This window comes from Podarcis bocagei, assembly GCF_964188305.1.
Source record: "Podarcis bocagei genome assembly, chromosome: 2".
Lineage (NCBI taxonomy): Eukaryota > Metazoa > Chordata > Lepidosauria > Squamata > Lacertidae > Podarcis > Podarcis bocagei.
Genome location: NC_138126.1, coordinates 37,545,110 through 37,562,624, shown reverse-complemented (window position 1 = coordinate 37,562,624; position 17,515 = coordinate 37,545,110). Strand labels below are relative to the sequence as shown.

Here is a 17,515-nt window from a genome sequence, read left to right as displayed (position 1 = left end):
AACCGTACAGTTCTTCCAAAGATGGGAGAGGATGACCAATAATCCTTTGGGCTGTGGTTATGACCTTCTGGAGCACCTTCCTCTCCCTAGCTGTACAACCGGAGAACCAAGCACAAATACAGTATGTAAGAATGCTCTCTATGGAGCCTCGGTAGAAGCACACCAGCAGTCTCTCACTCAGATTGTTCTTCTTTAAAAGTCTGAGGAAATAAATTCTCTGCTGGGCCTTCTTCACCAGAGCGGTGGTATGTGCGCTCCAAGTCATGCCCTGATTGATAGCTACTCCCAAAAACCTGAATTCCGCCACCCTCTCCACCCGTTCCCCGTTGATATACAAGGGCTGAATGTCCGCCTTTTTTTCCCTGTAATCCACCACCAATTCCTTGGTCTTAGCCGTATTAAGAGCCAGATTGTTCTCTCCACACCAAACACAGAGCCGCTCCACCTCGTCCCGATAGGCGGACTCATCCCCTCCTGAAATGAGCCCCACCACCGTAGTGTCATCAGCAAACTTGATGATTTTGTTGCTGGAATAGATGGCTGTACAGTCATACGTATAGAGAGTGTAGAGCAGGGGACTCAACACACAACCCTGTGGTGAGCCGGTGTTAAGGCTAAGGGCTGTGGACATGTGTGACCCTACTTTAACCCTCTGAGAACGTTCTGACAAAAAATCCAAAACCCAGAGACAGGTGGAGTTGGAGAGTCCAATCGCCTCTAGCTTGGACACCAGTCTATGGGGGAGGATAGTGTTAAAAGCAGAGCTAAAATCCACAAACAGCATCCTCACATAACTCCCCGGCTGCTCCAGATGGGACAGAGCAGCATGGAGAGTGGTATTGATGGCGTCTTCTGTGGATCTATTTGCTCTGTATGCAAACTGGTAGTTGTCAAAAGTTGATGGAAGACAGGAAATAATGTGACGGCGCACCAGTTTCTCAAAACACTTCATGATGATTGGAGTCAGTGCAACTGGTCTATAGTCATTCAAACTACTGATTGTGGATTTTTTAGGCAGAGGGACAATAGTTGACGACTTCAGGCAGGGTGGGACAATAGACTGGTGTAAGGACTTATTGAATATCTTAGTAAAGACCCTCGCCAGCTGATCCGCACAGCCCTTCAACACCTTTCCAGTGATGCCATCAGGTCCAGCCACCTTCCTCGGATTCGCCATCCTCAAAACCTGTCTCACCTCATGTTCCTCTACCGTGAATGAGGGGCCCCTATGGGCTGGTGGCTGTAATACCGGCGTCTCAGGTGGCTCCTTCTCGAAGCGAGCAAAGAAGAGGTTAAGCTCCTCCGCCAGCAAGGGGTCACCGTCGACAGCACCAAGGTTAGGTTTGTAGTTGGTAATATGCTGAATCCCCTGCCACATCTGTCTTGTGTTGTTGCTCCTTAAATTATCCTCAATCCTCAGCCTATAATCCAATTTTGCCCGTCGAATACCCCTCCTCAAGTTTGCTCTTGCTACACTGTAAAGCTGCACCTCGCCTGACCTGAAAGCCCTGTTCCTTTCCCGCAACAGGCACTGGACCTCTCTATTCATCCAGGGTTTCTGATTGGGGTAAAACCGGATGGATTTATTTACAGTGACAGTGTCTGTGCAGTGATTGATATAGCACAGAACTGCCGCCGTGTGCTCCTCCAGGTCTGAACTATCGAAAATATCCCAATTGGTTCTCTCAAAACAGTCCTGCAGCTGATGAATAGCACCTTCAGGCCAGATTTTAACAGATTTTAATATTGTGGGAGCCCGTTTCCTGACTGGGATATATGCTGGTACCAGGAACAGAGACATATGGTCGGACTGGCCCAAGTGTGGCAGCTGTAAAGCCCTATAGCCGTGATTTACATTCGAATAAACTTTATCCAGTGTCTTGTCCCCTCTTGTGGGACATTTCACATGCTGATAGAGCGTTGGGAGCACTGTTTTAAGTTCAACATGGTTGAAGTCTCCCGCAATGATGTGCACAGCTTCAGGATACTTGTCTTGCTGGCTGCTGATAAGGTCCTGCAGGCATCCCAAAGCCAAGTTGGCATTGGCATCTGGTGGCATGTACACACCAGTTAACATAACAGCTGTGAACTCCCTAGGGAGATAGGCTGGTCTACATTTAACAGCCACATATTCCAAATCCGGTGAACAGTGACTGCCCACAGTCTTCGAATTATTGGACCAGCATTTGTTCACATATACACACAGCCCCCCTCCTTTGGTTTTTCCGAAGTCCATGCCTCGGTCATGACGATGTACCGCACAGCCTTCCAACTGAATAGCTGTGTCTGGTATGGACGGTTGAAGCCATGTCTCAATGACAAATAAAACGCAGCAATCTTTTACAAGGCTGTTCTTTGCTGCCTGCAGCCTCAAATGTGGGTAGACCTTGGCTCAGGCATTGGGCGTTCTCCCTCCCTAGTCCCCAGCCGGGGACCTAGGGAGCATCAGGGTTATCCAATGTGTGTGGGGGGGATGGGCCGGCTCTGGAGAACATATGTTCAAGCAGAGATAGCTGCCCCCGTTACGCCGCCGCCGAAGGGGAGAGCAATGACGACCTTTCGGCGTACGGTCAAAGCCTCCCTTCAGAAACCCCTTTAACGGGGAACCCTGGTATCGCCACCGCAAAGAGGAAGATGGACTAAAGGATTCCGCCCAAGGCCTGATACCGCCAAAGTTGTGACATTTTGCTACGGGAAAGGCGAAACCTGCCAATGCAGGGAAATTCCTTTCCGGCCCTTTAACAGCGACCTTAACGTAGCAGCGCCCGCATACCTGTGAAGAAAAGTTAACCTGCAAAACCTGTGAAGAAAAGTTAACCTGCAGATAAGACATTAACTGAGGGTGGGTAGGGTGGGAGAAGCTCTGGAGCCAAGTGAGGATTCCCAGGTAAGATCCTCCCTCTATTGTGTGGGCAGTTAATCCCTCCACTACCTGGCCTGGTCTCCTTGGCAACGCTTCCCCCAGGTGGGATTGGACAACTGACTGAGGTAGGCGGAGACCTCCAGGTATCCCACCTGAGGGAAGGCAAACCAAGCCTATGCTGTTGGAGCCGCTCCAGATCTAGGGGCTGCGCGCGTCCACGCAAAGGGCGCCCCCCGTTTTAAGCGGGGAGCGGTCATTCTCCAAAGCCCCTGTATATTACTGCAACTCCTGCCACTGCTGGAAAATGCCATCCGATGCTTTGTAGTCTTGCATGCATCTAAGAGGAGGTGCTTGAATCATGATGCAAATACTGTGCTCCACTACCAAAATATCTTAAATTCCACTCAATGAATGTATGAACCTGAATTCTTCTTAATGTTCTCATTATGTAGGAAAACAGTTGCTGCCGATTTGATGCAGTGTAGCTTAAAGATCAGTTACACTACCAAAACGTAATATCAGTTAAATTACTCTCTCTCTCTCTCTCTCTCTCTCTCTCTCTCTCTCTCTCTCTCTAAATAATTTTTATTGTTTTTTTCACAGTTTAATTTCCACAATTAACTACAAAAAACAAATCCCCCCATCCCCATTCACAAAAAACAAAAAAAACAAAAAAAAACAAAACCCAAAACATTTCAAAACCTTCTTTGAGGCTCTTTTGAGGTTCCCTCCATTCCCTCTTCTGGTTCTGTATACAGTGGTGCCCCGCAAGACGAATGCCTCGCAAGACGGAAAACTCGCTAGACGAAAGGGTTTTCCGTTTTTTGAGCTGCTTCGCAAGACGAATTTCCCTATGGACTTGCTTTGCAAGACGAAAACGTCTTGCAAGCTTGTTTCTTTTTTCGTAAAACCGTTAATACCCAGGGTGCATTGCTTGAAGAGGTGCAGTTGTGACTTGACTTCGAGGAGCAACACATTGCACGCGGTGTGGTAGCCTTTTCTGAGGTTTTTGAGGACTTTGCTGATTTTTGAAGCTTTTCCAAAACTTCTTTTGCAGCCGTTTGGTAAGTTAAACTTTTAAAACTTTTTTGGGGGGTTTTGGATTTTGGGTTGGGGTGTTTGGAATTCAAGGACTTGGTGTTGGGGAGGGGTTTGCAAGAATCTGGGAGCTTGTGTGGGTTTTTTTTGAATTTTTATGATTTTCTGTGACCATTGGGGCACTCTGCTGTTTTTTTTAAAAAAATCTGGGTTTGAATTTCTGTGTGGTGGGTGGCTGGGGGAACAGTTGAGGAGGGGTTTGCAAGAATCTGGGAGCTTGTGTGGTTTTTTCCTGCATTTTTATAATTTTCTGTAACCATTGGGCCATGTTGTTTTTTTTCAAAAAAAAATTATGAGTTTGAATTTCTGTGTGGTGGGTGGCTGGGGGAGCAGTTGGGGAGGGGTTTGCAACAGTTGGGGAGGGGTTTGCAATTTCTGTGTGGTGGGTGGGTGGCTGGGGGAACAGTTGAGGTTTTTGAAGAGTTTGGTGATTTTTAAAGCTTTTCCAAAACTTCTTTTGCAGCCATTTGAGGATTTTGAAGACTTTGGTGATTTGCAGCCATTTCGTAAGTTAAACTTTTAAAACTTTTTTGGGGTTTTTTGGATTTTGGGTTGGGTGTTTGGAATTCAAGGACTTGGTTCTGGGTTTGAATTCCTGTGTGGTGGGTGGCTGGGTGCTTTTGAATTTTTTGGGTGTGAAGCACTGATTATTATTTTTTTTTTTCCTGAGTTTACGAAGCTAGGAGCTGTGCTGCCATGGGACCCAAGAAGACTGCTGCTGCAGAGGCCGGTGAGAGGAAGAAGGAGAAGGTGACGCTGGAAATGAAGAAGGAGATCATCCGGAAGCACGACGGTGGAATGCGTGTGACAGACCTCGCCAGGGAGTACGGCAGGAACCCATCGACCATCGGCACCATCCTGAAGATGAGGGAGAAGATCCTTGTGACTGATGCAGCCAAGGGAGTCACCAGGATCGTGAAGAACCGCCCAGCTGTTCTGGAGGAGGTCGAGAAGTTGCTGCTCATCTGGTTAGAAGAGAAGCAGCGTGCAGGGGACACAGTGACTGAGGCCGTGATTTGTGAGAAGGCCAAGGCCTTGCACGCAGACCTCATCCAGAAACAGCCAGGAACCTCAGGTGAGCCAGAAGTCTTCAAGGCAAGCAGAGGCTGGTTTGACCGGTTCAAGACGAGATCTGGAATCCACAGCGTGGTCAGGCATGGAGAGGCTGCCAGTTCTGATGTTCCTGCGGCTGAAGACTTTGCCTTGGAGTTCCTGGAGGCTGTGAAAATGGAGGGCTATGTTCCACAGCAGGTCTTCAACTGTGACGAGACCGGGCTGTTTTGGAAGAGGATGCCCAAAAGGACTTTCATCACTCAGGAGGAGGCCAAGTTGCCTGGCCACAAGCCAATGAAGGTCCGTCTGACCCTGCTCTTCTGTGCCAACGCAAGCAGCGACCTGAAGATCAAGCACTCGGAGAACCAACGGGCCTTCAAGAAACACAAGGTCGACAAGGAGCAGCTGAGTGTCATGTGGCGATCCAACAGTAAGGCTTGGGTCACACGTGTGCTGTTTGTGGACTGGGTCAATCTTGCTTTTGGCCCTGCTGTCAAACAGTACCTGCTGGACAACGACCTGCTGCTGAAGGCTTTGCTTCTGATGGACAATGCTCCTGCTCATCCTAAAGGCCTTGAGGTGGACTTGTTGGAGGAGTTCAGCTTCATCAACATCATGTTCCTGCCGCCTAACACCACGCCACTGCTCCAGCCGATGGATCAGCAGGTCATCGCCAATTTCAAAAAACTCTACACCCAGGAGTTTTTCAGGCGATGCTTCGAGGTGACTGATTGCACCACCATCACCCTGCGGGAATTCTGGAAGGACCACTTCGACATCGTCACCTGCTTGAAGATGATCACCACGGCCTGGAAAGGGATCAGCCAGAGAAATTTGAATTGCGCTTGGCGCAGCCTGTGGCTGGACTGTGTGGCACCAAGTGACTCTGATGCACCAGAGTCAACAGTGGTGCAGGACATTGTTGCCTTGGGGAGGACCATGGGCCTGGAGGTCACAGAGGAGGACGTCTGCGAGCTGGTGGAGGAGCACGACCACGAGCTGACCACCCAGGAGCTGGTCGAACTGCAGGCAGAGGCTGCGCAGGAGCAGGCCTCGCTGGAAGAGGAGGAAGCAACTGAGGAACGGCTGTCCTCCAAAGAACTGAGGGACATTTGCATGAAGTGGAAGGATGTGCAGGCTTTTGCAGAGCGGAACCACCCTAACAAGCACGTGGCACGTGACCTTGCGAACACTTTTGATATGACGGTCATGTCGCCTTTCAGGGAGGTGCTGAAAAGGCGGATGAAGCAGCAGACCATGGACAGGTTCTTCAGCAAGAAGCAAAGAGTGGAAGAGGAACCTTCTTCGAGTGGTCCCCCAGAGTCTTAGAAAATGTAATGTACACTTTGTTGATTTTTAAACGTTTTTCCTGTCATGTTTAGAAACTTAATTTATTGTTCCTTCAATTTTTGAAATGCTCTTTACAGTATGTGTGACTTTAAAGAGCACTTAATAAACTCTTGTTGTACCAAATCTGGCTTTGTTTGGACTTTTTTTGACCATAGGAACGCATTAATTGAATTTCAATGCATTCCTATGGGATTTCGTGCTTCGCAAGACGAAAAATTCGCTAGACGAAAAAACTCGCGGAACGAATTAATTTCGTCTTGCGAGGCACCACTGTATTAACAAAATTCTTCTGCATTTCCTTACATATACTTCATCAATTCTGCTTCTTCTTCTTCTTCTTCTTCTTCTTCTTCTTCTTCTTCTTCTTCTTCTTCTAATTTTATCCAGATTTTACAGATTACAAATGTGTAGTCTGAGCCTGCCAATATATTAATTTATTTATATTATTATATTATTTTGCACATATACAATATTGGCTAAATTACTGTCAAACTACCCTACTGTGTCTGATCATTTTATCACCTCCTTAATATGATAACACTTCATTTCATATTGAAGCCTTTCTCTATTGCATCAGGGAATTCTACTCTCATCAACAATCACTAAGTCTTGCAAGATTAATGAGGGAAGGCTAAGTAAAACAAGGTGCGCTGAATGCTTTTACGGCAGATGGGTTAGTGTCACATCAAGATTATCTGCCAATCTTCTAACCAACAGGTTAGCTAATTAGCAGCAAGCAAATCTGGACTAAGTTTCTGAGACTCCGGATGGGTGGAGTATATATTGCAATTTCAGAAGACATAATACTACATTCAGATTTTATTGTGAAGGAGAAACTCAGTATGTTGCCCCGAGGTAAATCGCAATGAGATCTCTAGACAAGCCTGCCAAGACCTTCTTGAGGCGCTAAAGCTCGGTAACAATCCAATGTTTTATGGATAACTCTGAGGACCCAGTTTCAACCTCCACTATCTCTCATTAAAGGCTATCAGGAGGCAGGGCTAGGAAAGTTGCCCAAAACTAATTCTCACTTTATAACACCAATATGGGAAACTACTGGAAACAATTAAGTGTGGTGCTTGCTTCCCATAATTGAAGAGCCATCCGCCATGTGGATCAGTAGCACGCTCTGTCATAGCCAATGCGCTGCTCTCCAAAAGTTGTTGGACTCCACTTCCCATAATCCCCGATCATTGGTCATGCTGGCTGGGGCTGGTGGGAGTTTTAGTTCAACAGCATCTAGAGGCCTCCATGTTGGTAGCTGTTTAGCACTGGAAATGGAATGCTACATGCAATGGGCCTTTGGTGTGATCTAGCAAGAGCAATTCTTACACATTTTTTGTTTATTTCACGTGGCTGTAGAAGAACACAATGCTTTGGAAAAGATGGATTCTGAGAGTAGTACTGCATGGGTCAAAAGAAGCATGCAAGGCACCTCTATGCCACTTCTTATCCCATTGCTGTGCTTCTTCCAATGGAATAGGAGTATGCCTGAAAGGCATCCTGGGTGTGCTAGTGCTTTCTCAAGGGAACTTGGGCAGCATGTCACAAAATAGTGCATCTCTCCACCACACATCCTGTTCTTCTCTGGTGACAGAGCTTTACAGTTCTTTGGTTAGATGTAGATAGCAGCTTTCATAATTTATTAATATACTGTATTTACCACAAGTAGATTTATGCTCAAAGCAATTTACAAGGAAAAGAACCAAAAATTAATAGTACAATAGCCTAAATACACATCATTGCAACACAGCACTACCAATAAATGATTTTAGATGTTTACAGATGCCTTAATTGTTTTCTCACTTCTGTGTTTTATCATCAGGAAGAACTTTCTGACAATAAGGGCTGTTTGGCAGTGGAGCGGACTCCCTCAGAAGGTGGTGGACTCTCCTTCATTGGAGGTTTTTAAGCAGAGTTTGAATGGGAACCTGTCAGGGTTTCCTGCATTGCAGGGAGTGGGACTAGATGGCCCTTGGGACCCCCCCCCCCACTTTACAATTCTATGATTCCATGAATCGTTTCTTTCTTTGCTTCTATCTTTCTCTGGGTCCATTGGTTTTCAAGAACTAAGGCTGTCTGGAATGCTGGCTTAAAGAGCACTGAGGAGTACAGTCATACCTCATGTTACATTTGCTTCATGTTACGTTTTTTCAGGTTGCGTCCCGTGGCGACCCAGAAGTACCAGAAAGGGTGACTTCTGGGTTTCGCTGCTCATGCATGCGCAGTAGCACTAAATTGCACTTCGTGCATGTGCACAAGCGCCAAATCACACCGCACACCTGCGCAGATACGGCGCTTCAGGTTGTGGGCTTTTCATGTTGCAAACGGGCCTCCGGAACGGATCCCGTTCACAACCAGAGTTACCACTATATCGAATTTTTTGCCATCCCAGGCTTCTCTGGGAGGTAAGGTGGCATCACTATCATATTTTAATTTAAAATATATCAAGATTATGTCAGCATAAAACTCACTAATAGGTCACTTAATAACATTCTAAGGTAGCCAGAAACCTGATGGCGTTAATGTTGAGCAGCATCCCTGCCCCATATTATGTTGTTGTTGTTGTTTAGTCGTTTAGTCGTGTCCGACTCTTCGTGACCCCATGGACCAGAGCACGCCAGGCACTTCTGTCTTCCACTGCCTCCCGCAGTTTGGTCAAACACCCCATATTATACCTAGACTCAAAAGTCCAGAAATTCCCTCACAATTCTTCAGTCGGCAGCTCCCTAGTAATGGCTCCCAGGACACAGGAGGTGGAAGCAGCCAGGTCCTGATGGCAAGCGCAGTTCCTTGGTTGTGACTTTTCGTGTCAACTTAATTTGAAATTAAGCCAACCAATGGATCATGTGAATGAATTTGTCCAATATAGGAGGTGGGCAACATGAGCAGCATCCTTATTGCTTGTCATCTATGACAAACAGTTATCATTTCGAGCAGCATAAGAAGCTGCCTACACTAAGCAGTTCCCTGCTCAGCAAACTGTGAAGAGGACAGCTGGAGTGCTATGCATTTACAGCTACGGTATCCATTGCAGAAAATGGGTTTGTGTTGGCATAATGCTTTGCAAAGTGAAGCTTGAGTTCCTTAAGAGGATTATTGCAAATGGGATTTGGTTATTTTTCAACAACCCTATTCTACTACGTTACAAAGTAATATTAATAGAGAATTGGAACCAGATTGTACAGAAGCCCTCGTCCCCAAAGAAGCAAATGGGGGAGAAAGGAAAAGGAAAAAAGGAAAAGCTTTTTGCAAAAACCCTGCATGTCTCAAACTGCTGAGTCATCTGTGGAATGGAGGATTTGACCTGGCATGTGTAACAGAGACCTGGTTGGATGAAGCAGATGGGCCTGTCCTTGCCGCTGCTTGTCCACCAGGTTTCTCTTACGCACAGCAACCCAGGTCACGTGGGCGGGGAGGGGGGGTTGCAGTGATTTTTAGGAAGTCATTAGTTTGCACCGGGCGTCCTATTGGGAAGACCCAGTTTTCTGAGTGCATGTTCTGGAAGTTGGGCAATAGGGGCAGTACAGGATTCCTTTTGGTGTACCGACCTCCCCGCTGCACCAAGGATTCCCTGCCCGAGCTGCTTCAGGTCGTGGCGGATGTTCTCCTGGAGACACCTAGCCTGGTCGTCCTAGGGGATTTTAACATCCATGCCGACACGACCTTACAAGGGGCCGCTCGGGACTTCGTGGAAAGCATGGCCTCCATGGGGCTGTCCCTGAATAAGTCTGGCCCAACCCATAGCCGTGGACATGCCTTGGACCTGGTGTTTACCTCTATGGATGTTGGTGATCTGACACTAAGTAAAAGCGAAATGAAAGAAGTGCCATGGTCAGATCACTTCCTGGTGCAACTGGACTTCTCTGCGACCCATCCCCTCTGCAGGGAGGTGGGACCAATTCGGATGGTCCGCCCCCGCCACTTAATGGATCCAAATGGTTTCCAGAGAGTGGTAGGGGATGCTTTATCCCATGTTGATGGCCTTTCAGCCGATTCCCTGGTGGCCCGCTGGAATGTGGAGTTAACCAGGGCTATTGACTGTTTGGCTCCGAAGCGCCCTCTCCGATTGCATGGAGCCCGAACAGCCCCGTGGTTTTCCACGGATCTGAGGGCAATGAAACAATCGTTGAGACGGCTAGAGCGCCGGTGGCGGATAACTCATTCCGAATCTGACCGGACACAGGTTAGAGCTCAACGTCGAGCCTACCAAGTGGCGATAGCGACGGCGAAGAAGAATTTCTTCACCGCCTCTATTGCATCTGCAGAAAACAGCAGCAGGAGACTTTTTCAGGTGGTTCACAATTTAGCGGAACCACCTGCAACATCGGGGCCCAGTACGGGCCACATGTTCTCCTGCAATGATTTTGCAAAGTTTTTTGCAGATAAAATCGCCCAGATTCGGGAAGAAGTAGACTCCACCGTGGGAGCAGGTCCGGGGCGGGAGAGTGCTAGAGTTCTGTCTAGTCAAGTTGAGTGGGATCAATTTCAATCTGTTACCTCCGAGGATGTGGACAGGCTGCTTGGACGAGTGAAACCAACCACCTGTCTCCTGGATCCTTGCCCATCCTGGCTTATAAAAGCTAGCCGGGAAGGACTGGGCGATGGGCTTCGTGGGGTGGTGAATGCTTCCCTCCATGAGGGAGCCTTCCCAGACGCGCTGAAAGAGGCGGTTATTAAACCGCTTCTTAAAAAACCATCTTTAGATGCGGCCACGATGGCCAACTATCGCCCAGTCTCAAATCTTCCATTCCTGGGCAAGGTGATTGAGCGAGTGGTTGCTGAACAACTCCAGGCACGCCTGGAAGAAGCGGACCATTTGGATCCCTTCCAGTCGGGATTCAGGCCTCATCATGGGCCTGAAACTGCCTTGGTCGCACTGGTTGATGATCTCCGGCGGGCTAGGGACAAAGGTGAGAGCTGTTTCCTAGTTCTGCTGGATCTCTCAGCGGCGTTTGATACCATCGACCATAGCATCCTTCTGGACCGTCTTGAGGGGCTGGGAGCTGGGGGCACTGTTATACAGTGGTTCCGCTCCTTCCTCCTGGGCCGTGTTCAGAAAGTGGTGGTGGGGGATGAGTGTTCAGACCCTTGGGCCCTCACTTGTGGGGTGCCTCAGGGTTCTGTCCTCTCCCCCATGCTTTTTAACATCTATATGAAGCCGCTGGGAGAGATCATCAGGAGGTTTGGGCTGGGTGTTCATCAGTATGCGGATGACACCCAGCTCTACCTCTCTTTTAAATCAGAACCAGTGAAGGCGGTGAAGGTCCTGTGTGAGTGTCTGGAGGCGGTTGGAGGATGGATGGCGGCTAACAGATTGAGGTTGAATCCTGACAAGACAGAAGTACTGTTTTTGGGGGACAGGAGGCGGGCAGGTGTGGAGGATTCCCTGGTCCTGAATGGGGTAACTGTGCCCCTGAAGGACCAGGTGCGCAGCCTGGGAGTCATTTTGGACTCACAGCTGTCCATGGAGGCACAGGTCAAATCTGTGTCCAGGGCAGCTGTTTACCAGCTCCATCTGGTACGTAGGCTGAGACCCTATCTGCCTGCGGACTGTCTCGCCAGAGTGGTGCATGCTCTGGTTATCTCCCGCTTGGACTACTGCAATGCGCTCTACGTGGGGCTACCTTTGAAGGTGACGCGGAAACTACAACTAATCCAGAATGCGGCAGCTAGACTGGTGACTGGGAGCGGCCGCCGAGACCATATAACACCGGTCTTGAAAGACCTGCATTGGCTCCCAGTACGTTTCCGAGCACAATTCAAAGTGTTGGTGCTGACCTTTAAAGCCCTAAACGGCCTCGGTCCAGTATACCTGAAGGAGCGTCTCCACCCCCATCAGTCTGCCCGGACGCTGAGGTCCAGCGCCGAGGGCCTTCTGGCGGTTCCCTCACTGCGAGAAGCAAAGCTACAGGGAACCAGGCAGAGGGCCTTCTCGGTAGTGGCGCCCGCCCTGTGGAACGCCCTTCCAGCAGATGTCAAAGCGATAAACAACTACCTGACATTCAGGAGACATCTTAAGGCAGCCCTGTTCAGGGAAGTTTTTAACGTGTGACATTTTACTGTATTTTTGGTTTTTATGGAAGCCGCCCAGAGTGGCTGGGGAGGCCCAGCCAGATGGGCGGGGTATAAATAATAAATTATTATTATTATTATTATTATTATGGAATGTATTCTCTTCTGAGTGTCAAGTGGGGATGAGCGAATTCATCAAAAAAAAATTTATTTATTTTTTGGTTTTGTGTTCAGAACTTCTATTTTTTTCTTCACATTTCCACATCAATTTTTTAAAGTCCTCATAAAAAAGGCATCAGCATTTTACTGTTCATATACCCTAATGCTCATATATTTTGTAAGCAATTTCCCCCAATATAATACATTACAATGCACCCTCAAGGAGGCTGCAAAGCACAATTGGCGAAGAATCTGGCCTGGAGACAAAGAGTGCTCCTGAGGTGGGTGGGTGGGTGGCCTGGGGAGAGTTCTGGGGGTCAACTGGAGAGGTCTGAAAGCCCACATATGCCTCTCGAACCCGAGGTTTCCCATCCTAGAAGCTCACAAGCAGAGCACATGTTGCTTGCCATCAGCATCTGCTAGTGACAGGCATGTTGCCTCTGAACAGGAAGACCCATTTGAGTGTCCCGACTAACAGGTCCTAATAGTCCTACTCTCTTCTGTATAATATTTTTTTAGAAGAAGGTGTTCCCTCTCTATACCAACAGTGGCTCTAGACTCCAATGAGCACTGTTTTATTTATTTATTTCATTTCATTTCCATCCTATGTTTCCTCCTGGCATCTCAATAAAGACTACATTCTTCTCTCCTCCCTGTTATATCTTCCCAGCAACTCTTTGAGATAGATTAAGTTGAAGAAGAAGAGTTTGGATTTTATATCCCGCTTTATCACTACCCGGAAGAGTCTCAAAGCGGCTAACAGTCTCCTTTCCCTTCCTCCCCCACAGCAAACACTCTGTGAGGTGAGTGAGGCTGAGAGACTTCAGAGAAGTCCTTTCCCAAGGTCACCCAGCAACTGCATGTGGAGGAGCGGAGACGCAAACCTGGTTCCCCAGATTATGAGTCTATCGCTCTTAACCACTATACGACACTGGCGGTGTGCGGATTGCCCAAGGTCACCAGGTGAGCTTCATGGCCCAGTGGGGATCTGAAGCTCGGTCTCCCCCACTCCTAGCGTGACACCCTACCCTGTGCCTACTCTCCTTTTAATATGCTGACCTGTGATTGACACTCGTTGAAACTACTGCATGGTGTGCTTGTTCTTTATGAACATGAGTCAAAGAAGCTGTCCTCATCACCTTGCAAACTACAGTATGACAAATTATTGTGGGTAGGTGTATTCATCGGAGGGATACAGCAAATGTTAGCATGACAAGCATACAAATGTTTGATGGCATCAAGACTCTCAGTTAGATGTGTCTTAGTTATCTGCTGCGCTTGCCCCCCCCATCTCTCTCTCTCTCTCTCTCTCTCTCTCTCTCTCTCTCTATATATATATATATATATATATATATATACCAAAATGTGTTCCCTGTGATTTGTTTACCCTTGTGCTCTCTCTCTCGGCATCAGTGTGCACTTTTAATTAGATGCAGCTGAGTTCTTTTGCTGCTTACTAACACCTTAATTTGGGAAGCACAGTTTTCATTACCTCTGCAAATATCCACTCTACTTTGCAGTCAGGCTCATTACGTGCAATAACCTTGTTTAGCCCTGGCTATCAGTGTTGTACCATTAATAATATGGCCTCCAATCTATCCACCTGTAAACTGTTGAATTCCCACCTAATTTAGCTTTATTACAGAGGTGTATAGCATAACAATCCACCATGTCCTAGGGCAAAATTCCCACGCCTTATAAAGGGCTAACCTTTCCTGGGGGCCTTTTTGTGTGGTTAGAGGCATCCCTACACGGACGCGGACTTATAAAAAATATTGGGGGGCCCGGGAAAGCTCATGAATAATAAATAAGCTCATGAATATGCAAATAAAGTGGCGCCGCCTCCTCGTGAGCGAATAGGGGAGAGCGTGCTGCGCCTATTAATCAGCTCCGGAGCGGAAATTGGGTGGAGCTTTTGCTCGGGAGGGAGGGCAGGAGGCATGCAGCCCGATCCTGTGCATTTTGGGCTGGGGGAGGGGCAGCGATGGTGCTCTGCTGGAGGGGCGCCGGAGATTATTGGGGGGGCAGAGCCCCCCCAAACGAATTTTTGAGGGGGCTTGGGCCCCCTCAAGCCCCATGGAGTCGGCGCCTATGCATCCCTAACATTTCAGAACCACCTTATTCACCATTTTCACACCTCTGTCTCACCAGAGCACTGGTGCATTCTTAATGGCTCACTCCCTGCTAGTCTCATAGAATGACAGGGTTGGAAAGGAACCCCAAGAGTTATCTAGTGCAGCCCCCTGTAATGCATAATTCACAGCTAAAGAATCTCTGGCAGATGACCATCCAACCTCTGTTTTAAAAACCCCAGTCTTCTCAATCTGCAAGAAGGTTTTGGATTTGATATCCCGCTTTATCACTACCCTAAGGAATCTCCTTTCCCTTCCTCCCCCACAACAAACACTCTGTGAGGTGAGTGAGGTTGAGAGACTTCAGAGAAGTGTGACTAGCCCAAGGTCACCCAGCAGCTGCATGTGGAGGAGCGGGGAAGCAAACCCGGTTCACCAGATTACGAGTCCACCGCTCTTAACCACTACGCCACACGGGCTCCCAACATTCATTTCTCTCCAAACACACACAAAACATCTCCTTGAATCAGCATTTGTGAAATGCAGTTATGAAATTATTGTTAATTGTGAATGTAATTATGGAAATGCAAACTTTTAAAAGGTGAATTTTTGATTTCAGATATATGGAACCTCTGAAACAGTTTTCAGTATCCACTGCTTGTGTGAGAGAGATCTCCAATTTCAGTGCCGATGTTCAGTTTTGCTCTTGAGATTAGAACACCGGTCACAAAACTTTGGAGCTAGCAGCCACCTTTGGAATTTTGTGAAAGTGCAGGCAATTCTAATTCTTTGTAGAAATGACAAATGCTCAACTCAATAACGCAGCATAAAATAGCTTTCATTTATCTGATGACCCTGATGCTCCATAATTTAAAGGCTTTGACCATGATCTGTGCCATTTATGCACATATGTTCCATGTTGTAAAGGCTTTTATGTTGATAAACACAAAAGTACAGACATCTAGCTTCGTCAAAGGTAATTGTTCTTGTTGTCATTATGATGTTGCGCTTGAAATAATTTGAACAGCAAATGCACCCACATCTCTGCCATTTTTTCCACAGCTGCTGAGATATAGCTAAACAGCAGGACAAGACAGGTCTAGCACCTGAGAGCGTTCTAAACTCCATTTACAAAATGGATCTGGCAGTGCCATGGATAATCCACAAAGTGGGGCATTGGGTGGGGCAAAGCCTTTCCCTGCAGCACTTGCATGCAGCATGGCTGAGCAAAACCAGACTGCGCTGTTAAGAAAACCTCTCATATTAATCCCCAGGGCAACTCCAGATTAAAATATTTGTAATTAGGTTAAAGGGTATTATTGAACTTTCTCCGTTCTAGGAAATAGGTCAACTGGAACTGGCAAATGAGGATGAACTTGAACCTGAACGGGCTGAATATCCAAAAGGAGACTGGGGAAAAGACTACGATGCAATCCTGAGTCCTTTGTGGTGATCATAGAATCAAAGAATCATAGAGTTGGAAGTGACCCCAAGGGGTCAATGCAATGCAAAAAACTCAGCTAAAGTGAAAGCATCCATGACAGATGGCCATCCAACCTCTGCTTAAAAACCTACAAGGAAGGGGAGCCCGCTGCCTTCCTAGGGAGTTCTGCAACCCTTGTCTTCTTCTCATCTATTATAGTCTTGGCTGGCGCCAAGTGACAGCTGTATTGTTAGATGTCTTGCTAGAAATCACCTGTTAAGGTTTCAAGTGTGAGAGATATAGGGCTGGCAAGAGCCGTCTTCACCTTGGGCAGGTTCCCATGTGGACCTCATGTTTCAATCTTGTTTTGACTGATGATTGATTGATGCCATTTTATTTTCCTTTACTGTGTCTCTCACTTTTCCAAAGTTTTGTTTGTTTGTTTATTAATTAATTAATGTGCCACTTCCTTGCCAAAACGGCTTTAGGGCATAATTCTAAGGGATATAACACTACAAAGATTTGCCTTACGGAATGACAGTGTCCAGTTTTGCTTATACAGTGGTGCCTTGCAAGACGAAAAGAATCCGTTCTGTGATTCTCTTCGTCTAGCGGTTTTTTCGTCTTGCGAAGCAAGCCCATTGACGGATTACTGCTATTAGCGGCTTTTAGCGGCTTATCTGCTGATCGGATCAGCTGATAAGCGGCTTAGCGGCTTAGAAAAGGGGGGGGAAAGGAAAATAAACCAGCAGGAACTCGCAAGACATTGTCGTCTTGCAAAGCAAGCCCATAGGAAATTTGTTTTGCGAAGCACCTCCAAAACGGAAAACTCTTTCGTCTAGCGAGTTTTCCGTCTTGCAAGGCATTTGTCTTGCGGGGCACCACTGTAATATGTGGGTCCCTGGGCTGAACTTCCTATTCTTCCTTGGATTTATGTGTTCATTTCATCTTCAAAAAAGTGCAATGAAATATCATTTTTTAAAGATTTTCCGCCTGTGAGACCACATGCATCTGTAATTATTACTGGACTTACTTTTGCAAATAGCTCCAGACATGGAGATTACCTGTGATGATGAACAGCTGAGTTCTATAAACAATCTGCCTGAATGCAGTAAGTAGCAGACAAAATAAAATGATGGATACGGTGAATGAAAGCCGAAGGGTTTGGGATATTAATACATCAGCAGTGTAGTGCTTCATTGTAGGTGGCGCCGTCAACAGATTCTATTTACCTGTAAATAATGGTGTACGATGCTGAACTGACAACTCCTTATGTAAATAGAACATTTAGGGGAGGGGAGCCCACATTGCTATTATTTCTCTAGTTCATAGTGTGAAAGAAAGAAGTTGCCTTGAGCCTTATTTTGTCAAGGTAATTGTTTCTTCACCCCCTTCAAGGCAGAGCTATTAACAAGATCTTTATTGTTTTTGTGTTATGGCTGGAAGGAAAGAATTTGACATGCAATGCTTAGTAAGATGTAC

General features: G+C 47.0%; 1 protein-coding gene across 1 annotated transcript; it reads left to right on the top strand.

Annotated features, from left to right (window-relative positions):
* Window positions 1-3,730: 3,730 nt before the first annotated feature.
* On the top strand, window positions 3,731-16,063 carry LOC308581473 (tigger transposable element-derived protein 1-like; the record flags this gene model as incomplete). The annotated part of the gene is made up of 4 exons (XM_081183883.1): window positions 3,731-3,927; window positions 4,425-4,467; window positions 4,632-5,404; window positions 15,950-16,063. Exons 3-4 carry the CDS (start codon window positions 4,658-4,660, stop codon window positions 16,061-16,063), a joined length of 861 nt encoding a protein of 286 aa, XP_081040009.1. The 5' UTR covers window positions 3,731-3,927; window positions 4,425-4,467; window positions 4,632-4,657.
* Between the last annotated feature and the right edge of the window lie 1,452 nt (window positions 16,064-17,515).